The sequence below is a fragment of the Passer montanus genome, unplaced genomic scaffold (genome assembly GCF_014805655.1).
Source record: "Passer montanus isolate IOZ18808 unplaced genomic scaffold, ASM1480565v1 scaffold13, whole genome shotgun sequence".
Taxonomy (NCBI): Eukaryota; Metazoa; Chordata; class Aves; order Passeriformes; family Passeridae; genus Passer; species Passer montanus.
The window spans coordinates 2,357,533-2,385,483 of record NW_024359832.1 but is presented as its reverse complement, the minus strand read 5'-3'; the positions used below and the strand labels follow the sequence as shown (position 1 = coordinate 2,385,483).

At 40.8% G+C, this 27,951-nt stretch overlaps 1 protein-coding gene across 2 annotated transcripts in view; it reads right to left on the bottom strand.

The window, feature by feature from the left end:
- Positions 1-26,758, bottom strand: part of LNX1 (ligand of numb-protein X 1) — a 123,440-nt gene extending 96,682 nt beyond the window's left edge. Inside the window, exon 1 of one of the 2 annotated variants that reach the window (XM_039698835.1) lies at positions 26,739-26,758. In XM_039698835.1, the coding sequence (XP_039554769.1) occupies positions 26,739-26,743 (5 nt within the window). In that variant the 5' untranslated portion in view covers positions 26,744-26,758. Of the gene's footprint in view, positions 1-26,622; positions 26,686-26,738 lie in introns of those variants that run through there. The other variant, XM_039698831.1, reaches the window with a different exon arrangement.
- Between the last annotated feature and the right edge of the window lie 1,193 nt (positions 26,759-27,951).

Below are 27,951 nucleotides of genomic sequence, written 5' to 3'. Positions count from 1 at the left end.
TGTGCCAGGGAACAGCCTTGTCTGGCCTTCACACAGGGATTAGAAGATTTGAGGGTAAATGGAAAGAGTAAGTTCCCAACAGGAACAGGTGCAACAGGAGTGTCACCTGCAAGGGACACGTAATGTCATAAAAGTTTATCCTATTGAAACTCCCAAATGTTTCCAGTTGTAGCATACAAAAACCCACATACATATCACTGCCTGAGAGGACGAAATGGCACACTTATGCTAAATACTGGGGGATTGTCTTTACAGCACAGACAGTATCTGCAGGAGGTTCAGCATTGTAGATAGAAAAGCTGTGTGATCACACACCAGCAGCTCAAGCAAGTACACACCTGGAATGAGGGGAAGGGAGAACATAATCTCCTGCAAAACCAGAATTGGCAATACAAAAGAAATACTTATACTGAAGAAATCAGCAAAGAAACAACAAGAAAATAAGACATTTTTATCCCTAATATTAAAAAAATAGCAAGAAAACTTGCTTATGACCCAGACTAAAAGAACTGAGAAACCTGCACTATGACGAATAATGCTGATCCCTGATTTCTGATGTTAACAGATTTTTAGAGTGGTTAGGGAAATAGTGTGACCAGTAACAGGCTTCATGCTGAAATTACTAACTGCTGAGATGTTGCTGTTTACTTATAGCTATACTTATAGCTCATAGCTTTACATATAGCTATACATTTTGTGAAACAGTTTATTCTGCAGGTTCAGTTTGTGGGTTTGATCATTTCAAGCTGCAGGCTTCTGTCACTTCTCACAATGCTCACCCTCCGACTGCTACAGCAGCACAACAGATGGAAAGTTACAAGTGCAGCTCCACTTCACAGCCAACAAAACTCTAAAAGGCCAGTGGAATTTGAATTGCAAGTTTTTACTGATAGCAGGAGACTCCAGGTTAGAGTTCCTTTTTGCACAGATGTGCCTGGTACCTCCCCCTCTCCCTCTGTCCTTTAAGTCCTTCCTGTACACCATGACTAAGCAGTCACTCACCTTAGAAGTAGGCAGAGTTCCTGATGGCATTACTAAGGTTTTTCTCAGGGACTGAGAAAAAACTATATATAAAGTCAGGATGATGGAATTGCTGGATTTATAAAGGGTATTTCTGTTTGTTTTTTGAAAGAATAAACTCCATTTTGTTCTGCTTTCATACAGAGTCTGTTCAAATCTTCATAGTGATCACAAGAGGATTTGATTTGGTTCTTTGCCAGAGCTATGTTCTCTGTATAATCAAGAGAGAGATCTGCTTGTCAAATGTTTACAGGGCCTTATTCTACATGAAAGCAGAAAAGTTCTGCACCATCCATTCCAAAAAAGTTCCTTTTTCTACTCCAGGAGGTTATGAAGAGTTAAAAAAAACCAGCTTATTATCCTCTTATGTTCATATAGCCATACCTGGGGCAGCAGCTACCTGTTCAACATCACTGTTAATATGAAAACAGCAGAAATCTGATAATCTTTCATATGCCTGCAGTGGGAAGGAACTGTCTTCTCTACATATTTTTGAGCATCTTAACCGTATCTGTTGAGGAAATTAAGGCTGAATACAACAACAATTCAATAACTTTTTAAAATAGAAAAAAAATGCATACATCTGAAGCATACACCTCTAAATTTAGGTCACCACTATATGATTTATTTACACCTTTCCTTCATCTTAATAGACATACACAGTTATGAGTTTCCCTGTGCCACTGGTATTATCACAAGCCTACCAGTGGTTTGTCAACAGGGGTTGGAATATCAGTCTGGAGTTACTGAACTTACATATTCAGAACCAGGTACTTTGAGTACAGCCTGCTTCCCATTCCTCTTGCTGTTCTCTGCTTTCTCATTTACTGAACTAGATCTTCTCCAGACAATTGGAACCAATAAGTATTTTCAGTTGATACTAACTGATACCTGGCAGGAGTCTGCAGCATTAATCATGCCCAAATCTATATAATTCCAAATTGTCTCACTGTACCCTAACTTCATTCCTTTACTGGGGTACTGTCAGAATATTAAGTGGAAAAAGGGGCTTTGTTTTAAAGATGCTGCTTTTGCTTAAGTATTATCATTCCCTGTATTGCAAATTGGCAATATTCATGGAAATCTTTGCTGAGAGAGGGTATCCTATAGCAATTAAGGTATCTCACAAAGCTGCATAAAACATTGAAAAAAATGGAGTTAAAATTGTGAAAGACTGAAATAGTAATCTCTTGTCATCTGCTACACAGGTTATATGCTATTTTAATTTATTTCAGTGCCTGTAATCTCTCTATGTACAGCAGTTTAAAGCTTTGTTCTGTTTTAAAATAGAAAGGTAAAGCTTTCTGTCACACTTCATTTACTGGCCAGCTGGAACTGCACTGCCTGTTCCTGCTCATTTATGAGAGTTCAGAGCAGAGGGCTGTGGGCAGCACCCCAGTTTAACTTCTCTAGGAAAAAAAAAGACAGGAAACAAGAGAAAAACTGACTATAAAGGTCTTCCTTAAAAGGCAAGAGAGGTCTTATGAACGAGAATTGCACTCCTTAACTTCATCTCACAAATAACATTCTCAAGGCCAAAATCACTCATTCAGAAAGGATCTCAGAGACCAAACAGAATACACTGCGTGGCCTCACAGTGTCTGTTGTTGCAGACTCAAAACTTGTGCCAAAATATTAGAATGCAATTGTAGGTCACAGCACAACAATTGTGGAAAAGGAAAGTGCGTAACAGCAGAAAATAAATCATGGCTAATTGAAACATCATTTTAGAAACTATTGTGGCTCTCATATTAAAACACCCCCACAAAATTATTGTTGCTCTTTTTCAATGGAAAGATTTTTTTTTTCATTTTAAAATGTCTTTGCTTTACACTGTGCAGTGTTATTTTATCATCTGTTTGTTTCATCTTCCTTCCACCACTCTCTTTCAGTTACTTCACAGAGTGCTAGTTCAATACCAACAAGAGGGGAATTGAGTGGATATTAAATGTTTCTGTCAGACTATCATTAGCATTGCCAAAATCCTGTTCAAAATAGTCCCTCTCAATCCTCTCCAGGTTTCTAACCCAAAGCCTTAACAGTAAGTGGCTGCTTTTTGGCTCACTTGTCAGTCATAATATCTTAGCAAATACTCTTATCTGGATAGCAAGATAACTAGAACCAACTTTTTCTTAGCAAGATTTCTATAACCAACTTTCTGCTTTAAGTTTTTTTTACCCCTCTCTCTCAAATCATGGGAAGACTCATTCTAGTTTGATGTATGTAACAACCTGTTTTAAATAAGAAAATATTCTCCTCCGGTCTTTTCCAGCCTATATTGAAGCTAGCATGGCTGCAGTTGACAAAAGAGGTTTCACACTCTGGACTTGGTCCTGGAGCTCTCAAACAAGACTGCTGGCCCATGTTACTTCAACAGAGAATGTATCTTCCCATGGGAGAGGCTCAGCAGTAACCCTGTCATCCTTTCTCTCTTCCAGCTGGTTGAACTTCAGCTGTGCCTTGGTTGTACCAGGGCCAGAGGCTCTGCTCCCTGCTGCTCTCTGCATGTTGAGATGGAGAATTACCTCCACCTTAGCAAATTGCATTCATGAAAATGTAGGGGCATGGGCAACCACTGATGAAATATTGCTGACTGGGAAACCCATGGCACCTCAAATTGTTCTAGATGAGGTATCAGAGAGAAAAAAAAAATGAAACTGAAACCTCCCAAAGAAAAAGCTTTTATAAAAGAGCGGGAAGTTGCTTTACACTAACCTTGTAGAGAGAGGAAGGATAGGATTTGCCACAGTGCTCTCCCATCTGCTCTGCAGCTTTGGTGAGCTGCAGCACAAGTGCTCAGGCAGTGGTGTCTGCCAGTGTCCTTTGTATCAATGAGAGCTGCCTGGGCTGCAGTGAGTGAGGGGCATGGATAGACCCTCAAACAGAATTACACTCATGCAGAATAAGAAACACAGAGGTGACCAAAATTTCATTCATATGACAGGGAAAATACAGTTGATGGTACATCTGTGTTGCTACCATTCTTCAGAGAAGAAAGTCTATAAAGTGACAGTTTTCTCCTTTAAGAGGTGTCTGATGTGCTTCAAACCCAGTGTTTTGATTTATCTGTTCACTGCTGTCATGAAACATAGCTAAAATCCTCTTCAGAATACCTTGACATGCTGAGGATAATGATTTAAAACCAAGTTACTACACGTCCAGAAGGAAAAGGGAAGTACTTGTGGAACATGTTCCACAAGCTCATAAAAATATAGCTTTTAACAAAGATAAAATTAGAGTTAAAGTGTGACAGTTACAACAGGAAAGAAAATACAGCACCTGCTCAGATCTGGAAAACAATAGAACGTGTAAGAGTAGAAAGAAAATTAAGAATATTTCTTTTCTCATTCTGCAGAAAAATCCTAAAATATCTGCTACTTGAAAAGTCTGTAATTTAATAAAAGATTAAGAATTATCCTGAAAGCAGCTGCAAATTATGCATCTACCGTAATCCTGCAAGGTGGTGTAGAGCAGCCTCCTTTATAAGCCCCCAGCACACAGAGTTTCTGAGAAGAGCACAAATGAGTCACAGTTGTATCTTACTAATTGCATTTCAATTATTGAAAGGGAAGGCTTGACTTTGACCTATGCAGGAAAAACATCAGCTTCCTGATTGGATGTTGTTGTTTGGCGTTTTTTTTGAAAACACATATTCTGAGTCTCTAATGAAAAATTAGGGTCCACAGAGAGACAGTATTATTAGGGAAAGAGAGGACAAGACCTCTGTATAGACACAAAAAAGGCAGCAGAGTTCTGCTGGAGGCAGCAATACTTCATGAGTTAAATCAGTTGGAAGTTGCAGGCTAAACAGCCCAACCCCACCACTCAAAAGGGACCTGCATTTCAACTCCATGTCCAAAGCGCCAGCTGCATCACACACAGAGGCATGCTGTGAGAGCAGCAGTGGGACACAGCCTGTGCTCTCGGCTCCCAACTCACTCCCAAGTCAGCCAAGCAGCAGTAGGGACCAGATGTGCAAAACCTGCAGGTGGGCTGTGCTGTGCACAGAACAAATGAAGGCCAGCAAGGCAGTAGAGCAGGGGTTTACATGAGAAAGTCTTCAGAGCTTGTTTCAGTTTGGTCACTCTGTCCATGCTTCTCTCCAATGAGGGTGATACAGCTCAGATATCTCTTTCCCTGGCTGGGGGCTACTATGCTGTAATTTCCCTATCCCAAGGTGGCATTTCTTGGCTTTTCTTACAGCATCATCTCTGAACAACCACCACACCTTAATCCACCCTTGCAATAAAAGCTCCTGGGTTCTTTGGTGTCTTTGGCACCTTTACAAAGCAACTAATAAAACACTGGAAAACAAGGCAAACAGCAGCTGGCAAGTTTAAGAGGGAACATTACCTATGGTTTTAAAAAGTAGAATGACTGTTTCTTCTCACAGAATTTCCTGTGAGATTTTGCCCTTTAACCTGCCACTAAATCTCAGTGTAATTACATAATTAATTTTGTCTCCCTACCAGTTTTTTCTCCCTATCCAAGCCTAAACTGGCTAACTGGCTTGGATAGCACAACCCAAATTCATTCTGCATTTCCCAAGTTAGCTCAAATGCTATTTGAGATAAGAAAAAGCCATATGCAATAGTGGAAACCATGATAAGGTGTTACAGATTTTCCTGTAAGAGGGAGTTTATTCTGACAGCCAAGATATGAAGCTCATGCTGGGGGTGGACACAACAAGGATAGTAGAGAAAATATCTTAAGGACACAAGGATTGTCCTCTAAAAATGTCAGAATTCTAGAGTTGAGGTCAATTTGCAAAGCTATACGCATTTTGAATCACAAAATTAACTTGCTCCCCATGAAGAATAGTAGATATAATGAAAACCCTTTTAACAAGTTGAATCAAAGCAGGTGGTGCAACTGATCTGAAATTTCAGTGTAGGTGCTGGTGTCACTCACATTCCTTTCCCACAGTGGGAAACTGCAATTTATAATTTACAACTAGAAAACTGCAGACATGTTTTCTCAATAAGTTAACTCTTGTCTTGATTTGTGTTGTTTACTCTTAACATTACAACTCCTTTACTAGGCTTTGTTGTGGACAAGGTTATGTATATACATGTTATATGTATATACATATGTATGTACATGGCAAAACTTCCCATATGGAATGGTTTAATGGCTCTGGGATATCAATGCAAGTGCTGTGGTTTGCAACAGATGGGGCTTGGTTAGCCAAGCAGCCAGTTACCATGGGAGTTTCTACAATTGTTTTACGCAGGTCTCCTACCACCACTTGGAGGTAAAGCAGACAAGAGACCTCTTCAAGGGTGGAGAGAGAGGCTAGAAGAGACATGCTGGCCAAAATACAGAAGGAACCAAGGAAAGCAGAAGGTCAACACACAATGTTCATGGCTGCACTGGCAGTTCAATTTGTTAGCAGTCCTGTAAGTGCCGTCTAGCCACTGATCTTATTATCAGCCGTGAAGTGGCCATTAATTCTCCTCTGGGTTGTTACTGATCCAACCAGTCAGGCCAACAGCCAGTGCAGGGACAACAACCTCATCTCCTTCAGCTGTTTCACTCCTACTTTCACTTTCTCCATTCACCTCCACCCCCCCCCGAGAGCAGGACATGTTGTGCAACAACACACATACTAATGTCACCATGTGGGCAGAGAAATGTTATCTACAATCTCAGCACAAAATCCTGAGCTGAAATGTCACAGCCCAAGTAACACATCACAGTCCTGAAAAGCAGATGTTTTTCATGTGAACCTAAGTTAGGATCAGGTTCAGGCTGGGACTATCTTCCACAGAATAAAGGTGATGTATATGTCCTCAGCTTGTGATTTCCCTCTGGGTTTCTCTGCTGGTGAAGCAATGCAGCATGACCCCCACTGCTTGTACATGCTGGTTACCACTTGTAGTTTATATTCAAAATCACCCTGAAAGAGGCGGAAGGTGGTGAAAATGAGTCTGATGAGGACTGAATGCACCCTTGCCCTTTTGCTAATTTCTGAAACGGGCTGTTGAGAAGTGCCAAGCACCTACAGGTTCATCAAGGGCACGTGGAGCAGGTGTGGGGCAATATGCTCCAAATGACTTGAGAGACAGTGTGGAGATGGGAAAACTTTAGCCCCCCTCTGCTTATTTCAGAGACGAAACTACCTTTGGCCCTCCCACAGACTCAGCTAATCTCAGATATAACTGAGGCACGGAGCTCCTTCTCTCAGGGTCAAGGAGCAAAGTAGACGGTAGTGTCTGAGCAAGTAACGAAACAAAAATCAACTGAAACAAAGAAGGGCATTTAGATGAGGAAAAGAAGAAAGAGTTGTGTAAAACCAATGACATTTCTAATGGAACAAAAAGCATATTAGCTGAAAGCCAAGTATTGGATCGAGGGAGAAGATTTGAATCATCCCCTTGGAACTTTTCCACCCTTAATAAAACATTAACTATTCATTGAGAGAGAACACACGTGTGTGCATGAATCAGTAGCCTGGCGGGTCTTCTTGTGAGAGGTTAGACTTCCTGAGCACCAGTCACTCTTCTAGTAAATGTTCATTGTTTATCCAAAGTGGAACAACTTCAAAAGGAGAGGTTGAGGTCCTCCTGGCTGCCTCCGCCTTGGGCAAGGTAGTGATAGAAAAAGTGGACCAATTCCTTAACTACTTCACCATTCAGTAAAGGTGACACTGAAAAACCTCTTAATTTGTTTCCTAACAAACAGAAATAATTTAGCATTTGGTCGCAAAAAACCCTGGAAACCGGAATCCCTCAGTACCACCTGACTTGGATTTAGCCTTGCATTTTTTCAGCTGCAGAGCAGCCCCAGTGTTGGCCCAGGGGAAAGAGCCCTTTCCAGGCCCAGCTCTCACTGTCATCCCCAGCCTCGTAACTGCAAGCACAGACCTGCCAGAAGATTTGTGCTCTTATTCAAAAATAAGCTGACTAGATACCACACAGAGGCAATGTGATTTCTACATGCACTGCCCAAAGCAGCCCCTCTGATAGTAGCCAGGAATGGCTCCTCTGTAACAGCCAGCCACCTGTCTTGGGCTTTACCATGTCCAAGAACAAATGTAAGTCTCTTTTAATTAAACAGTATTTTAAACCATAAATCAGCTAGTCTCGCTTACTTATATTCACTGGTCACAATCAGCTCCTAGCCAGTATGTTTTCAAAACTTATTTATGCTTGACATCAACTATTTCCCAGAGGATCAATTCTTGCTAGCAGGCTGAATGCTTGAAAGCAGTGTTTTCCAGCCATTTTGAAATCAAGGCATAATCTACCACTTGGGGGGAAGAGAAGCCGCTATCCTTGTATTTTTGTTTGTTTGTTTAAGTTGCACATTTTCTCTTGACCACTGCCAATGAGAAAAGCAATTTTCCCATTGCTATGGCCAGAAGGCAAAGTGTTTTTAGCCACTATGTCTCCTTTCATCTTCCTGTGTGTTATGAATCAACCAGGGACTGCAAATCAGGCTGCACAAGACTGCTGTATGGCAAATATTGCCTGTCATTGTTTACTTGCTCTTCTGTCTGGAGAAAGTAGATGTTTTGCTCAATCTGCAATGGGACTGCACTGCTGATTTACACCTCAAAATGCAATGCACATGCGTGGAAAGAGGGATCTGCCTTGTGATGCACATACTGAGTGGCAGAAGCTCCACTGCTGAGGTATTTTCAAAACAGAGGAAATACATCAGAGCAGAGGGACAAGAAGGAACCAAGAGTGACAGCCCCAGGAGCAAAGGACCTGGACCTGAGAGGCACAGACCACTGCCAGAACTCCCACAAGATGCTTGGCTTTCACTGCATAGGATGGTCTTGGAGTCCTGTTTTCTCCTACAGAGATGCCTTGTTGCCTCTTGCTGCTGGGATGAGAAGGAAACTGGTTCGCTTAGCACAACAAGAAAATTCCTTTACACTTGGACATTACTTGTTGCTATGAAACTCAAATTTATATATATAACTCAAAGGGGAAAATTGCACTGAAAGAGTTGGGATAAGAGTATGAGGATCGCAGGTTCTAAAGGAGCAGGCATGGGCAATCTGACCATGAAAATTGTTTGCAGATCAAGATGAAAAGCACTAGATGGATTGTTTTCCTGACACAGTGAAGCTCTTCCCTTTTCACTGTGCAGTGCCAATGTAAGCTGGGTGCTTTTCATTCCTTTGCAATTCAGACAACTCAACTGTGTGAGCCATCCAAGTGGATAGCTGAGCTAGATCAAATACAGGGCATGCTTTGCTAAGTTAAATAAGAAGTTAGTAGAAAAAAGATTACACCAAGCCCTAGGAATTGCCTGGCACATCTCTACTAGACAGAAAGCAGCAGGAACTTCCACATGAATAATCCTTGTGTCAGAAGGTCTGCCATTAGTTCTGAGGGAATTAAATCTAGGTGGCAGAAGCAGAGAAGATACACCAGACTGAAGTATCTTGAGACTTCATATCTCCTAGAAAAAAAATCATTCAGTTACTTCTTCTTAAGGTAAAGACAGATGGGCTTAAAATGAAGGAGGAATTTTTCAAGTGTTGCTAAACATGAACAGGTACAAAACAGCTCCAGTGTGGAGCAGAATTTCAGAACCATAGAATACTTGAGTTGAAAGGGGCCTCTGGAACCCTCCTGCTCAAGCAGAGCCACATGGAGCTAGCTGCCCATGACCATGTACAGATAAATTTTGAGCATCTTCAAGGATGGAGATCCACACCTCTGAGCAACCTGTGCCAGTGCTTGGGCAAGAAAAAAACTTAAAACGTTGTTTCTTGATGTTCAAGGAACATTCTGCTGAGGTTTATTTCAGAGCTAAAAATGCTAGCAGTAAGAACGGCCTACCATTATGAATTTCCTTGAATATCCCTAAATTTCAGAGCTAATATTGGAATGCTTGCACAAGTTGCCTAGAAACCACCAGTCTGGCCACAACACCAAGTGCAGGCTGGGCCTGTATGGTATAGAAGATACCTGAATGTATCTACTATAAACACATATTACCTGTCACGAAATCATATGAATGAGAACAGAAATTATACCCATACTCCAAATACACATCATTATAGCCATGCCCTATTATCACATATGCAGAAAACCACATTTTACATAGAATCATGTGTATATGGGACATACACACATGGACATGCATCCTCCCCCACCTCTCTCAACCACACTGGAAACCAAGGCAGTTAGTTTCACCAAAGCAAGAAACCTCTCTTACAGGAAATGGAGCAGACTTAGTAGTCTGGCTTTCAGGCACTTTTATAAAATTACACACAAACTACACTAAAAATCTCTTAATGGTTAAGGAAAAGAGTTATATTTGTAATTAAGCAAGAGATCACACTAGTGTAATAAAAGAAAGAGATAAAATCAAATCTAAAGCATCATAGCAAAGTGTATATAATGTATTTATGACACCCCAGGAAACCTGTTATTACAGTGACAAAAAATAAAAACATTCCAGGTTCCTTGCAAGCCAACTGCTAAAATCATTAAAGACTCCTGGAATAACAGTGTGTTCCCTCATACTTTAGCTAGACCTGTCAACAACAGGAGCCCTGAGGAATCTGCCATGTTTGCTGGTTACTGCTCTCCTCCTTGTGGTCATTCAATCATGTCGTGATGCTCATCTCAAGGGCACAGCACAGCTGTCTAACTTCCTCTGGAGCCTACCAGGACCATTCCTGGAATGACCCCACAGCTGCAGAGGGGCAACCAGCCAATGTGCTATGTGAGATAGCGACCTTGGACACCTGGGACTCTCCACAGGACATGGTCATCCCACCCTGCCTCCTCCTTCTCCTCTTGGGACATACCCATTTCTTCTCTTCCTTAATATACCCTCCTCCCTCTTCTGAAGCACCCTTTGCATTTTTTTTTTTGTCACTGCATCTCCTTTGTCTCCTGTTCATTCGTAGCCACCCAATCACCTCGCCCAGAGAGGAGCAGCTCTGCTCAGAGGCAATGGAGCAGCACAAGAAAACTGCTGGGCACAGCTGGCTCATCTTCAGCTGCTGTCAGTCAGCACGCCCAGCTGCACAGCCACTCCGCCCCCAGCCTGTAGCACTGCCTGGGGTTGTTGTGACCCAAGGGCAGGACACAGCATGGGACCTTCTTGAGCCTCATAAAATTGTCCTCATTGATCCAGCCTGTCCAGTTTTCTCTGCAGAGCCTTCTTGCCCTCCCAGCAGATCAGCACTCCTGCTCAACTTTGTGTCATCTGTGAACTGACTGAGGGGGCACTTGATCCCCTCTTCTCTCAACCAGTCTCCTAAACAGGCCAAAGTCTGCCCTCTAGAAGTCCAAGACAGCATTTCTGCTGAGTCCTTTCTAGCTTCTCCTTGGATCAAAATTCTGTCATTTTGTGACTGCTGTGCCCAAGAGGCCTCCAAACACCACCAGTTCTTCTCTATTCACAAACACCAGGTTCAGTGGTGGACCTGACTCCTTCATAGGCTGTGTCAGGCAGTTGTCAGCCACACACTCCAGGAACCTTCCTGGGCTGTGTTCTCTGTTGTGTTGTATATCCAGCAGATATCTGGTCAGCTGAAGTTCCCCCCAAGGGCCAGCGACTGTGAGACTTGTCCCAGCTGCTTATGAAATATTTCAGCTGCCTCTTTGCCCTGTAATGGACTCCCACCAGGACACCTGCCTTGTTGCCTTCTGATTCTTACCCATAAACACTCAACTCTATCATCACCATCATTAAGCTCTAGACAATCAGAACTCTCCCTAACTGGAGAGGGTTACCTCTTCCTAACTTATAGGGCTACCCCACCACCTCTCCTGCTTTGCCTGCCCTTCTGAAGTGTTTCTAGCCATCCACTGCAGCATTCCACTTGGAGGAGTCTTCCCCTCATGTCTCTGTGATGGTAACTGAATCAGCTAGGCTTTTGATCCCACCATCTTTCTGGAAGGAAGCAGCCCTAATTCCCACATGACCTACATTACAGTTGTTAGTAAACAATCAATCACAGGGATAGTACATTGCTTTTGGGGTGAAGCTACTCCCCATATTTTTTTATTGCTCTGCTTAGGGGGGAAAAAATAGCATAGACCTCATGATTATTTAACTGATACTAAGCAGATGAGGACACAGTGGTGATGCATTACTCTTCTGAAGCACAAACCACGGATGAAGCTATGAAAGAATGGTGACTCCAACCTTGCAAACACCATTTGGGATAGCTTGGATCCATTGCTAAATTTAAGCTTAAAATACAACACTTTCCTCCACAGTGAGCTAAGCCATATGAAGACAACGAAATCTTTACTCTTGAGCACATTTGAAACAACAACTGTTGAACCAGGGTAAGACACTCAGAGGCAAAATGTTCTCATCTGCATCATTTTTTGCTTTTCAGTCTTCCTTCCAGATCATCAGCTTCTAGAGAATAAAAAAGGGCATCCTGCATCCAGCTTTGCCTGTCCATAGTGGAACAATAAAAAGAATCTTAGTAATGAGGGCTCTTGTCCAATGGTTTGAAAACCTAGCAGCAATGTCTGAGCAAATTTGCCATCTAATCTATTTCAATTGCTTGGTTTTGTTCAAATAATTTTGGCTTGTAAGTATGAAGGATAAGAACCAAATTTTGGTAACATTTTTGTAACATTACAAATCAAGTAATGACATAAATGTAGAGCAAAAAAAACACTAGAAAATATATGCCATTTGAGAGTTCACAGATCTTTAGTTTTTCTGTCAGGATAGGATCATATTTTCATGAAAGATCTTCACAGTCTAGGCACTTAGATTATATGTATCATTAAACCTGTAGTATGTCCATATTGACCATAAACAACGACAATGTGCAAGCAAAGTGCAAATATATGGTAAGACAAACAATAGACAAAGAAAGAAACTCTTCTGCTACAAGTTTCTACTTGTTACAGGAAAATACTTTACCTGTCCATCAACAAAGCCTTTTAGAATGTGCTACATACAGAACTGTATCAAACCAGAACTACAGGCACGCACCGCCTTTCAAAGGCGGATATAAAATGCTTTACTTGTTACTTCCTGGTAGGTTTTAGACACTGGCAGGCAAAGACCACTGGGGTTTTTGGACACCTAAAAGAAGAGCAAGTTGCTGTCACCCGAGTGGCTCAGTTCAGCTCTGCTCACCCAGGCAGCCCAGGAGAAAGCAGCTCCTTCTTTCTCTCATTCAGAAATCTCTACTCAAAATTTCTGCAACACAAAGAACTAAGAACCAAACTGCAAAAACAGGAGCAAAAAGAAACTGTTTCCGTGAAGCTTTAGCGGGATCTACAGTCACAGCTGGTAAAGAGTTTTACTAATGGGAAACAGCAGAGGGAACTGATTTAACAAGTAAATTAAGTATTTTCTACACCTTGTATATGCAAGTCTCTTACCCTCGGGCACGCTGTCAATGAATGCAACTGCAGCTCCCTCATCACAGCCCCGCATTCAATACCACTTTTGTCAGGGGAAAAGTGTCAGGGCTTTCAGGCAAACTGTAATAGCAGGTCATTGCTTGCAGGCCCTGAGTTTAATTATTGGCAAAACAGCACTTGAAGATTTAGCTTTAGTTTGCACTGCGCTTGTTCTCTGGCCATTAGCAAGTATTTAAATAGAATTAATTGGCTACTTGCAAGGTCATTTCAATAATTTTTGAAACAAAGTCTAGTGAGTTCTAGTACATGCAGGGTTAGTGGTACACAGAGCTCAACCTGTCAGGAATGAAGTGTGCAACACACAGCCTCGGTGACAGAGCTAACTATTTCAATCCTCAGATTAGTGACTCTTTTGTCTATGCAGAACTACTCATAGGTAGACCCTGTGTGTAGTTATCCTAATCCCTCTATATTTAGGGCTCAAACCATTGAGAGGAATGGTAACAAGAATGATCAAGGTGTGGGAAAGCTGGAGAGAAAGGAACTAAATTTTGCTGATAACAACAAACTTTTCCCCCTCCACCTAAACCCATGCATTTACCTTTGAAGGGAAGCATAGTTCAGCAACATAGCCATATCCTAAGAGATTCCCTTTGAAAAACACTCAAATAGTCCCATTCTAAGGGCAGCATTTCTCTCAGGTGCATGCTTCTTTGTCAGGAGAGAACTTAAAAAGTCCATGTTTCTTTGTGGTTAACAGCTGCATTAAACAATTAAATTAGCAATGTATATTTTACAATTAGAAATCTATTGTGCTTGAGCCAATTCTTAATTAAGAGCCAACGTGTAGCTTGATTGCATAGTTTGCATAATTAACACAACACATATTTAAATCCTCTCTTTGCTCATGAAGTTACAACAGCCTGCAGATCAATAGCTGTCTACTGCAGATCATGAACTTCTCAAATCCATCTATTAGACTGTTGGCAGAAAATTCATGGGAAAAAGATCGGAAAAAAAGCCAAGAATAGACATGGAAGTCTTATAAATGTTCCAATAATACTATAGCAAAATGAAGGATGTGACACATTTAAACCTTTCTGAACAGCATACTGAGTGTGTGTCCTAGGAGATAAGCTGCAGCTTGTAATAGCTGACTCAAAATGGATAATCAGAGTTGTGATATATTGACAATTAAAACTAAGAAAACAAAGCCATGCCTTATTGTTGACTTATGCATTTTTTTTCAGAACTAAAATAATCATAAGAGTTTCATGTTAAAACTGGATTGGTACATTAAAAGTAATGTACTGTGGAAAAATTACTCTAACTGTACCTGTAGGTAGGTTAGGCTACCAGTAGGCTCTGAAATAGCCATTACCATGAAGAAAACAGATGTCAGTGTCACTGGGAAAATGTCAACATGCTGCTCTGGAGACACTGTGTGAAATATCAGAAATGATTTAAAGAAGAAAATGTTTTCTCACTGCATCCATCTGTGGATATATTCAGAGATTTTTTTTTCCCTGAAGGCAATAGTAGAAGTGCAACAGATCAAGACAATACAGGACATGCAATGAAGATCTATTAAATCATGAAAGACACTGGGAAAATAAACAGGAAAGGATTATTCCCTTTTCCTTGATACAGAGGAAATAGGCAGCAATCAATCAGGTTATCAAGCAGCAGGCTTAAAACCAACAAAAGGAAATACATTTCCAACCTCTGCTAAAGGTCCAAAGTACATCTTGATCAAAACCTAAGCTGATCAGAGCTACAGAGCATTATTCATCTATATATTTTAAACATAGTAGCTTATATTCAAATTATGGCTCAAGATTTCCAAACCTCTAAAGGTTCCTGAAGGTGCCTTCGGGCACTCTGCAAAATTTCTTTTATCTCTTCCACTGATTTTCGTTATTGCCCATTTCTGAATATAAGGTACATGGCTATATGGACCGCTATGGAGAGCTCTTGTGCAGTCATTAGCCCTGGTGTAGGCACAGCTCAGCTATAAACAACATTCTTAGCAGTAGAACTTACCCTGGTGTGGAGAAGAAAAACAAGCCAAGTTAATGTAAGGACCCTGAAGCTGCATCTTCAGCAGAGTGCTTCTCATAACAGTGCTGGTGAAAGTATTTTGTAAGCTATTTCATAAGCTTTGTCTATCTTTCCGTGATCATGGAGAATATGAGAAAGCAACCAACTAATTTGTGCTGGCACCAGGACATTCAGAGACCTACAAGTCTGTCCTTGGCTTAATAGAGAGTTCGCCCAAAATCAGAACAGAGACAGCATTATGTATTTCTAATTGGTCATAAGCAACATTTCGTGTGTAGAACTCAACATTCCCAAACTATTTGATCAGACTTTTTAAAGAGATTAGACTGAAATAAAAATCCACTGAACCCATTTGTTCTGCAGAAAAAGGCAGTGAATTATCTTAATTAATGTTGCCATCGTGAGCTCTTTGCCGAAGTCCCTTAAATAAGTAAACAATTTAGCTAGTTCCAAAAATCAGGGATGATTTCACATGGAAATCAGAACGGAAAAGTTCCATCACCAAAATCTGTGTTGTCATAACCTGCTGTCACAACAGTCTGGTTTTGTCTGCAAGCTCCCTGTGCAGCTGCATGTTTGCACATGCATGTGTGACAGAAATGACTGAGCTCGAGCTTGTGCATGTGCCTTGTTCTCCAGGAAATTTGCACCAAAACAGGAGACTTCAGTGGTGAACTCTCCAGGATTATTTGAAAGGAAAAGTAAAGAACGCATCTCGAGACCTTTTATGAAGTCCTTAATTTAAAATATCTTATTTGGTTATCATAGATAACCAAAAGATTTTCAAGGTGATATGGCTTCATCTGAAAGAACCTGGTAATCAGAGGAATAAAACAGTTTTTTCATTTAATTCCTCCTGTCAACTGCAAACAGATTTCACATCTGGTTGGTTTTCAAAAACAAACACAGCCACAAAATGCAAAAAACAATTTAAAATACCTCAGAAACAAGATAAGCAGCACTTGAGTGCTAAGCAATATGCATATGCAATATGGTGTGGTGGTTTCAGAGATTTACATGGCATCTGCTGATCTCAGGAGTGCAATATCAAGGAAAAGTTGTCTGAGTGCTGCCTGGTGACAGAAGGCAGCAGCCAGAGGCTGTGTTCTCAGGCCTTCTCATGACTACTGTCCTGACCTCATTCTTTTAACTTTCTTAATTTTTCAAGTGTTTGCATTTGGTGGGAGGGCAGAAAGCAAATACCATTGCAAATCTGTGTGAAACAAAGCATGGTACCAAGAGATGCTTTGGCATGCTGGAGAGCAGAACCTGGGCTCTGAGGGAGAAAGGAAGCTTGATCTGCTTTCAGATAAATTGGAGTCCAAGAAGGAAAAATATATGCTTTTTTTTTTTAGGTAGGCCTTCTTTTTCAAATGTTTTATTTCTAAAAAAAGAAATCTTCCCATCTTCCTCCTTACAGAGGAAGAAATAAAAACTGGCAGTACAATTTCCATACAGACAATGAGAAAAATGCAGTAATGCTGCTGTATTTAGCGTGAGTGGAGGAGACAGCCCGCACTCCAAGTACAACAGAAGAAGGCACCACCACATGCACCAGAGAGAGATGGTAAATACAGTGATGGTGAGGAGGAATTGGACATAGGCCAGTGCCTCCTACGGCTGTCACTCAGACATGCCCTTCCCCAGCATGAACTCCTGGCCTAGTCCTTACTGAGGGCTTTTCCCCTGGGGTCCATGGGTTTCATCCACCTTCTGCTGCTGCACTGCAAAGGATGCTTTGCTGTTTGTACCATGCCAGTGCAGTTCATTTCCTGACCTCTTGGTTAATATAACTGTTCCCACCAACCTTAAACAAGACTGGTTCTGCATTCAGTGCATAGTTAGGAAAAGCAAAACTTCCACATCTTGGGAATTGCCACATTTGTATGGGGAGCAGGAGATCTTGGCTGCTGGCTAGAATTACCAGCCTGTGCAGAGTTCCTTTTGAGTATGAATTACTTACAATGAGCACCAGAAAAATGCCATAGCAAGCAGCAGAATGACTGTATCATTGAGCCTGACAGGTACGGTTTATTCCTAAACTAGTTTTCTTTTTCTGACTCCAGGCTGGATTTCTGCCCTGCATTTTTTCCCATCCAGCAGGATGTACTGTTCCTGCTGACAGTGGTTAAGCCCACGCATAGAAAAACAGTTCCACCAAGCTGAAGAGAGGCAGCACTTCTCCAGCACTTGCTTACATAGACTTTGCTTGTGTTTCAGCCAGAACTACCACTTTAAATGGTGCACATTTTTCTTCATTGCTAGAAAGGACAGGATGAAGTGGAAACTCAGTCTGACTATTCTACCACAAAGCAACTGATGGGAGCTTCCTGCTTTCTTGGTTTAGTTCATAGAGTAACAACCTCTGCAACCACCACCTCATCCCTTTCACAGAGTCTCACAGTAGGCTTGCCAGACATCTCAAATAATGTTTTGTCATGTTTTGTATGTTTCATTTTTGAAGGTTTATAATTTGTCCACTTCAGAATGTCATACTTACATAGCCTCCAACTGCTCAGCAGAGACCTGAGAGCCTCAGCAGAGTGCAGCTCTACAGCACTCTGCTGGGACTCTCCATGCTACTGCAACTCAGCTGGGACAGTTTTTAAAGAAAGATAGAGAAGGACAAAAAAAGCTCCAGAAGCCCGTAAAATTATCAGGCCCTCAAAGAAAGTGTTCTATAAAGAGGAGCACCTGCTTACTGTGTGGGTAACAGCATGGGAAATTTAGGGGCAGATTTCTGAATGGAGGAGGAGATGGAGGAGTCTGATTGTACAAGTAAATGCTGGGTGCTTAGAAGTTTATGTTTTCTGTCCTCAGCTTTTGGTGTCTTCATCTAATCTTAAAACACGGCTGTCTATCAGCTCAAGGAACAGCAAAGCAGGAATCAAAATCGAGCTGCAGCTCTAACAAGATGACAAATGTGGCTGCCATCAGGCTGAAAGGCAGGTCCTTCTGTTATTTTAGTTAATAATTCGTGGTCAGTTGATATAAACCCATGAAAAAAAATAGATAAATAAATCAGTAGGCTCATTCTTAGCAGTGGTGGTTAGGGTGGGCTGCCCTACCTTTGGGACCACGTGAGCAGTGATTCTGCTGCTGCAGCAGGGTCTGGGTGTCACCACTGCTGCAGTTGTCACTGACTCAGGCCTCATCATGCCTGGCTGGTGGCAGCAGCTCTGCCAGGGTGGCCAGGAGCCAGGCAGGGCCAGTGCCTGGGGATTTGCTGCAGGAACCTGCCTGTGGGTTCCTGGGAGGCTGCACAGAGGACAGGGCTATATTTTATTACACACACTGGCTTAAGCTAAGGTTCAGTTACCTGTGTATTCTCCAAGCAGGGGTTTAAGTTAGCTCACAGCTATCCTAGCATGTGGGCAAACCCCAGGCAGAGAGCCTCCAGCACGGTGTTGTCCTGACCCATGGAGACTGCTGCAGCAGGAGCTGCAATTCTGCAATTTGCCTTGCATGTGATTTCTTCCATGAGTTAGGCAAGGATGAATCAATACAATTTTTTTTTCTTTTGTATTTCAAGGATTATTTACATAACCAAAAGCAAATAAATCTCATAAGGAGGAATCTTATTGCAAAGGGTGAAGTCTTTGACTTGTTCAGAGCAGTAAATTCCATGGAACTAAGCCAATGTAGGCCAGCTGAGTTTCTGTCCCTTCATGTTTAATGATGGAGGTAAAGACCTGGTCCAGAGCTTTATAATACAAAAAAGCTTTCTAATGAAAACAGACCAACTCCATACAAATGTTCCCAATTTTGAACTTATTTTCATAGGAGACATTAAGAAGAGAGCGGCACAATATTGGGATTTGAGAAACCTTTATGAGAATTAGACCAAGAAAAAAAAATCAGGAAACAACCATTAATGTCTAGAGCGATTTTCAAAACCTCTTTTGCAGTTTTCTCTTCCCTCCTTTTTACAAACGTGGGAACAGTTAACCACTCAGGAAGAACACTTTAAAAATTTGGAAACCTAAAGAATTCCCCTTTTAGACTCAGCCCACACTAAAACAAAGAGTTTCGATTTTTTTTTAATCTAGTGAAGAATAAACATAATATTTTGTGTGACAAAATGCAAAACAGGCTTTCTGCTCCACATTCAGTCAGCTGAGATTTTAAATAGCTCTTAAAAAGTGTCATGTAACAACCAGGCTAGCAGTACTGCAGTCAAAAGGGAAGTCTTCTGACTTTTTTTACACAAGTAAAGAAACCCAGCCCACCAGAGACCAGATCTTACATCCCTTCTGTGGGATGAAAGGACTTTGTTACAGCTACAAGCAGTCTGCACAGTAGTGATCCTATCAGACAGAGTAAGACTAATCAGAAATGTCTTCTCCCCATCCAGCCAGGGGGACTGTGCATGGCTCACAGGGTGAGCCCTGCTGCCAGATGGGAAAGAATGTCTGTGAAACTTGGAGTCAGCCTGGTCAGAAGTTTGTGACTCAGCTCCATTTCTCAGCTTTCCTTGCAGCTTGGATAATGCCCTCCTTCCTTCTCCATCACCCTGTGGTACCCAGCTCCAGACTTCTGGCACTGGGCCCTTCTGGTCAGACTTTTTTGTGCATATACTTCAAAACCCATCTACTTTTTGATGGAGTGACACACTCACCATCATAATGTCTTCAGGGGATTAAGCAAGCCTGAGCTCAAAGGGTCCAGCCTTGACCATTAATGGCTGATCTTTCCTGCAGCAAATGCAGTAAGAGCACAGATACTGTGCAGTCTCCGAGTATTCTTAAAGGTGCCAATAAAAACAGAAGAAACCAGCATCTCCTTCCTAGAAAGAAGGCATCTGGTAGCTCAGACAGCAAGTGTCTTAGACCTTGGTCCAAGTATGTTCATGGATACAGAGGCAAGAAGGTGCCTGCCATGCTACACACACTATCTGTAGTGTTGTCTGTACCTGTGAAGCTCTTCAGACTCTTCAGAAACAAAAATCTCTGCAAGGTTTTAGAAATACACTGCTTCTCAAACCAACAGATGTTTTGCATAGTATAGTGTTTGCCCAGTATAGTGTTAATAAGGGCGGGGGTTTTGTGAGTATTTTTTAAGTTGGTCATGTTAGTATGTGTTGGGCTGATGAAGAACAGAGAAACAAAAAGAAGTTTTAAAATTACCAAAACAAACAAACAAAAATTAAAAAGCATTTCTCTCTCTGAACTGCACAAATTCAAAGAAGTTTTAAAATTACCAAAACAAACAAACAAACAAAAATTAAAAAGAATTTCTCTCTCTGAACTGCACAAATTTTTTTCCGCCTAAGCACAGCATGGAATAATTTTTTTGTTCATGTGTCGCACATCTTCTTAACAACCAGAAGAATGTTGCATGGATGAAAAGATATTTTTTGACCAGTTAATTCCATGAGTAACATAATCACAAACGTCCTGTATCCACACATAAACTAGTTTGCTCTTACCTGTACATCTGTTGTATGTTAGGAAGCTGAAAAAGCCAGACTCGTGGTCTCAATGTAAATCAAACATCTTTACAAACCTAAGCACTCTGTCCCTATTAAAATTCAACAGGAGTGATATATCAAAAACTTTGCAGATTGTTGTGAAAATTTAGCTTCAGGGAAGCTGACCTCTTTTATAGACACAAGGAGGATTTTTCACTAAAAGCTCAGTTGAAGGTTATTATTACAACTGAAAATCTTCCCATACTCCCAGGAGATGACTCTATTGCATGTTATCCCAGAGAAAAAGATTGCAGGACAGACTTGACAAATCCAGACAACATTAAAAGTAAGCGGATGACGATTTTTCTGCTGGGAGAAATCCAGCAAGTTCTAGACTTGTTTACTAGCCCCAGACCAGAACAGCTCATCAAACTGCAGTACTTACAATCAGAGCTGAAGCTCTAATATTTAAAAGTGTGTTTTGGAAACAGTCTGTGTACACTGAAAACATTGGACTGGATTCAAAAGTAGCATTTGAAACTGCCATCTCCTAATTAAAACAATATACTCCAAGATGCTTGCTTCAATTGATACCTTAAGCACATCTTGTTGATTGAATTTGTTTAGTGAATGGAGATAGAAAACTTTCCTCACAATTAATTTTCACTTATTTGAATGTCTAAACAATTTTACAGTCTCTTGTTTCTTCCTGATTAATCTGACTTACAAAGGCTGAAGATCGGGGTACAGTTTATGTTAATGTCTTCCAGATTTTTGGCTGCATGATTCTATAAATTCTGTACTGATACTGAATGGAAATTTCAGTGTTTGAATCATTTAATTTGATGAATTTTTTAATAGAAGCTTGTGGAGAGAAAAAGAAATATCCACACCTTATTTAAAGGTGTTGAAGATTTTTATAATGACTTTCCTTTAAAAGCCAACATCCCAGTTTCCTATAGAAAATGCAGAGTTTCAAAAATTTTAAAGGAAATTCAGAGAGGAGTATCCAATGGCTTTCATTGAACCTAAACTTGTTAAGAATATTCTGCTGGTAAGGAAAATATAATTGAAAATAAAATGAAATGTGAAATTATATGTTCATAAGGTCTATATGCAATGGTTCTAAAGACACTGATGACCATCTGACACCATGTATGTAGCACCTCAGACAAGCCACCAATTTTTTCACTGTTGCAGACTAACTGAACTGAAGTGTCTTATGGAAAGTGAACAGATTTTTTCTAAAAGATTCTTACATTGTCCTCAGTGCTGTCTTAGAAGTGGTTCATTGTGATGTAATTTTTATCTCTCATGTACTAGACAAGGTCATTTGTTCATTTCTTTTCTATTTCAGGGTGTTTTTAGGCACTGTTGAAAAGAAATACTATGGCATTTTACTTCAGTAGAAGTAAAGAAAAAATAATTATCAGCTAAAACTAATTTGATTACGGGCTTCTTTCTATGCTGAGAATACCTCAGTGGCTGAAGAGAGTGATCTGGAAAACTCCTCACACTATTCTAGAGACTCTGTCCAGAGCCAAGAATGGCCATGCTTGCAGAAACAGCTCTGTCTGCAGAACTGGGTGGGCACCACATTAGGAATCATCACTACAAGGTCTAGCTGGGGTTCATGACAGATAAGCAACATTCACCTTTCAGAGCTACAGCAAGAAAAGCTGGAAAGTTTGGAAGAAAGTAGAAAGTAAGGCTGTGAATAAGACTGTTAAAATCAGTAGCAGTTTTCTACATACATTCTGGTATGCATAATTTAGGTTTTGAAAAATCTGGAGAGGGTAAAAGAGAAAGACAAGAAGATATAGAGGACTTAAGAGCAGAAGAAAATGTAATTTACTGAAAAGCTTAATAAGTGAAAAACAATTAATTTTATTTTAAAAGGAGAAAATGTTCTATGAATAGCAAAATTTCTGATGCATAAATTCATATCAATTTGGTGTAAAGTGGTTTTATGTATACAAAACTTGAGGAAAACTCTCCCCACTTTGGTGTTTCTTCTGACTCCACTAATGTATGCTGCAGGTGGCCTGTGAGTACCTTCCCACTGACTGGCTGGCCCTGTGCTGCCAAATAGCCTGTGGCAGCTGAGGTCTCCCTTCTCTGAGTCTCTCTCCTCTGCCCAGGCCAATTTTTCATCAAGCCTGCAAGTCTCTTCTTTGACACTTCTACACTCTTTCAAACTTGTTTCAAATCAGCAAACAATTCCAAATGTGCTGGATAAGGGAAGGTAGTGGACAAAAGACCACAAATCTTATCACTGCAGGATCAAATCACAAAGCAAGTCTGACCTGAGGACCATGTGGACATGTGTGTACCTTCACTAAGAAGAGGTACTAAGAGTCCTCTTTAATCTGAAAAAATAACATCTTTTTAACCTGAAAAACTTGGCCAAATTCAAGGCAGAAAGGCTGGCTTAACAAATGAATGCAATAATTTTCCATGTGAAAAAGTCACTGAAGAGGTGATTCTACATCACTCTCATATTCAACACTAGATGCTGATTTGAAAAAATATATTTTACCCAAAGTGGATGAAATATGATGGTACAATAAAGATGGAGCAGACTGGACCCTAAGGTCCTAAGATTTGTGAACATTCTGCATTAGTTATGGATGCTGTCATGCAATAGGTTGGTCTTAGCAAGACCTCTGTGAGTAGTCCCAAAAGCTGGGCTGGATGGGCCTGCTGTGAGCATGGGCCTTCAAACAGCAGAGACTACAAACTCTCCAAAACAATTTTCTTTGGTGCAGCAGCAGCCCAAGCACCACCCTGCTTGGGCTCTTTATATAAAAATCTATCAATTTACTCAAGTAAGCACAGCTCACAGTATGTCACTGGAAGTGATTGCAATTCCTATCCATAACTGCTGCCTTCCACTTTTTGTTCCGGAGTGCTGCAGCACTTCACAACTGCTCAGCAGTGAGGCAGGTTAGAGCTGCAGGACCAGACACAGCAAAGCTCTGTGTGGCAGCCTGTGCCAGCCACAGTGAGGATCACCCTGTGTCCTCAAATGAGTGCTGCCTTAGCAGGAATACTAGGAGAGGGAGCGCTTAGTCCATTTGGAGTGATCTGGCTATGCCAGAAAATTCTTGCCCCTTTTTAAGCAGCTGTGAGTCTGCAAAGTGTTCAAGATCTCATTCTGTGTTGTTGTTAGACTTGGTGCCTGATTACCATTGCCCACACTGCCTTCTGAAATTCCAGCTCAGACAGACAAGTTCCAACTCCAAGGCTCCATCTTCTCCACCACATGCTTTCTCAAGGATCCAACAAATGCCTGACCTTACTTGGCTTGGGAGCATTTACTGCAGCAGACACAAACAGAGCAGTCTGTAAGTGGAACACTTCCTCTGGGATTGTGTCCTCCCTCCATGCTGAGTCTCCCAAGCCAGGCTCTGTCCCTGCTTGCTTGGGCAGGCTGACAGGGAGGAGTGTCCCACCACAACCATTTACAGAGCAAGACTGGTGGAGGAACCTCATGCTCTGTAGTGACACCATTGCAGCAAAATGCATCTGGCAGAAGGAGACAACTTGCAAAAAACTAAGGTGAGAAGAATTGAGTGTTGGCAAACTTAACAAGCTGGATTCCCAAAATGAACTGGAAGGATTTGGCAGAACTCAAATTACATTTTTAAACAGTTACTGTAAGTGTAAATGTTATTTTATCCACCCCCTTGAACTGGATCATCCTGGCCAGCCACCAGGCAACCACACCCATGCTGTTACTTTTACAGCTGCAGGGATGGGGGTCAAGATTGTCTATATTCTGCGTAGCTCAAAACCTATTATTAAAGTAATTAATTTGCAAATAAATCATCCTTGTTATGAAGCTCCAAGTAAAAGGAATAAAATAAGAGCTTGTGAGCTTGAGATGGTTTGCCGAGTGCAAATCCTCCTCCCTTCCCTGAACACATTTAAACTGTTAACAAAAATTTGGTCACCAAGGGAGCTCCTTACTTCATTCAAATCTGGGGAAGCTGACACAGGAATCATTAAAAAAAAAAAAAAAAAAAAAACAAAAAAAACCCCAAACAATAACATAAATACCCCAAAACGAATCACATGGCTTATCAGGTAATGGCTCTTCACAGGAAAACATAAAAGGTATTGCATCACTTAAAGGTCTAACACTGAGCCAGAACATCACTGAGAACATGATTTTTAATTAATTTCAACGTTGCTTTTAACAGATCATGAAAATGTAAGCCTGGTCCTAGGTGAGGCAGTATAAAGCCCCATTAACTTTGATGGAGGCAGGATCTCACCTACTGTGGAAGGTTTGAACACTGTCACATGGTGCCTGAGAGGAAACAAGTACCTGCTGTCTGCAGCCCTTTACATGATCCAGCTCTAAACACTTAGGACTCCAGTTCTGCATTTCTTCAGCACCTCAAAAGCAGCAGCAGCCTGGTTGTATTTTCTGGTGGTGCTTTTTGGGTTTTTTTTTAATTGTACTGTTTTTTCTTCTTACAGGATCAGGTTTGAAAGCTTTTTCTGAATTTTTAGAATGTCACCAAAACTTTTGAGTGCTTTGGTATAACACATTTTCTTTTAGTCTTAAGATAAAAATTTTAGGTTTGGTGACTTCTGCAAGTCTGCACTTGGTTATTCTTCCAGTACTTTCTTCCATGATTCTGTAAGATACTGGATATTCATGAGAACCACAAATAAATTTAATGTTAATCAAACCTGGCCTTCAAGATTCATGATATCTTTAAACAAAACAAATAAAGGAATAAGTTGTTATTAAGCATAATGTTATTTTGTGCTTGCTAAAATATCCACAAATATACATAAAGATTAGTCAGCTTTCATGTGACGAATTAAAGCCACAGGATGAGCTTTAAAGTGACACCAATCCATAAAAATATTATGCTGAAACTGGAACAGCCAGAGCCAGGCTTTTGTCTTAACTTTATGGTACAGGGAATTCTGAAAGAAATTTCCACAGGACATATTCCCTGATTTTAAAAAAACATTCCTTGTGTAGTGTGCTTTCGCTGGCCCTGTATTTTAGGGCCTCTAGCACTATTTTAGTGTGAGGGCCAGAGATCTAGCCACTCACTTGCTGCTAGAGACCAGACTTGTGGCTACAGACCAGACCTTGACCAGTATCTAAGATGAAATATTTTGGTTTTTTTTTTTTTATTTCCACACCTATTATATACTGATATTTAGAAACAATTTTTGTAATAACTACTAGAAAAGAATTTATTAAGTTTGCTTACAGTCTTTACTGTCTACAAAAGCATAAGGTTCATTATGGATGTTTCTAAAGATGCTGTGATTGTTCTGAATATATAGTCATGTGGCCTGTTAATTTAAATTGATTTTTTTCTACAGGAAGATTATATTTTTTTCCATTCCTTTCTACTAACATTTTAACACAACAAAAACATTTTTTTATATACTTATATAGGCAATATCTGGAAGTCATTATGTTTTCTGAATCCCAAACTAAAGAGAATCCAGTGCAAACAGCAAAAATATTTTTGAATGCTAAATATTAAGCCCCATCACTTTTTGTCCTGCCTGTGGTCTGTGTGACTTGGATCTCAGGTCCCTCGAGACAGCGCCCAGATCTTGCAAAGTGCCTTTCCCAAAGGAACACTGTGAGTTCCTACTCAGAAACCTTTTAGCAGCTTGCAGGAGAGAAACAATAAGCCATCTGTCATGCAAAGTCCGTGCTGTTACAGCCAAAGGGAGAGCTGAATGAAAAAAATTTTACACACAGAGCGAACTGTCAGTAACGCACTGTTTTCCTCCACCTTCCCTTCTCCTGCCCTCTGGGGGACCTACCTCAGCCATCCAAGGAGCACAACTGGGGGAGCCACCTGTGAGGAGACCATTCCCACCACCAGCTGTCCTGCCACCGTTACTCCTGCAGCACTGTCCACCCTTCCTCTGGAAATTACCTCATCCTCCTTCAACACGTGTCTAGTTGTTAGGGGCTTGGGAACCCAGCAGTGATACTCCATGGCTTTGCCAGGGAACAGCCTCATTTTATGAGTCTCGGGATAAAATAATCCAGTGGTACCTGCAGAGGTGGTACTCACTGCTCCTCCCCCATTTTTAGGTCTTCAAATATGTAAAAATCAAAGTGACACGCTGGTTTTATACTTCAGAGAGCAGCATGCCAGGCAAAGAACACACATGAGATTTTGTGGGGGAAAAGTATCAATGGTCTCTTATTCACTCATCTTCCAAAAAACAGCACCACCAAAACAAAGGCACAACTGTTCCCACAGGATAAAGGGAGCATTGATAGTGCTCCTAAAAACAAGCTAGTGCACTCTTGACATTCCTGTCTTGTTGAATCTTCACTGAACTGCTACAACTGCTCGATTCCAATTTGTCATGATCACCAACAACTGAAATTGCCATAGGAGCAAAGAAAATACTTGGGAAATGCATGTCTCCATGCACAACCAAAAGTACCTGATGAGCTATTAGAATAACAGCAGAGCAAATATAAAGTAGAGATTCCAAGAAAGTTATCTATTGTATCTGACTAATGCTTTTTCAATAATATTACTTTTTTGGTCTTAACAAAAGTCCATAGGACTGTGTCCAACATTTAAGTTACTGATCCACACACAAAGGCAGCAGTGTCACAAGAAGTCACATGGGAGCAAGTAACAGACAGGACAAACTCTGCCCAGGCAAAGTTAGAAACACAAGTGAAAAAATATTTTAGCAATATTTGTTATAATATACCTTCCTGTAATTTTGACAGGGTTCTAAATATGAGGCCGAGAGGCAACATGTGTGAGTGAATATCGGGGTGGTTACAGCTCTGCTAAAAAACATTATAGTTATTTTTCAAAGTTTTTATTAAACCAAAAGAAATTATTTCATTTAGGAAGATGAAATATTTGTGATCAAATTTGCAAAGCATTTTGAACCAAAGTAATATTTAGTTTTAAAGATTATATAAATCTTTAGTTATATTTTATGATATTTTTGAGGTGATACAGAGGCTTCTAAAACTATGACCTGTCTTCCCCCAATAGAAATAATTTGCTGTGATAAACCCTTTTTTCCAAAGCATATTCAATTTCTGCCTAGGTTCATTAAGGTGTTCTGAACTAAAACATTTCACTCAACCCTTATTCTCTCAATCTTGTT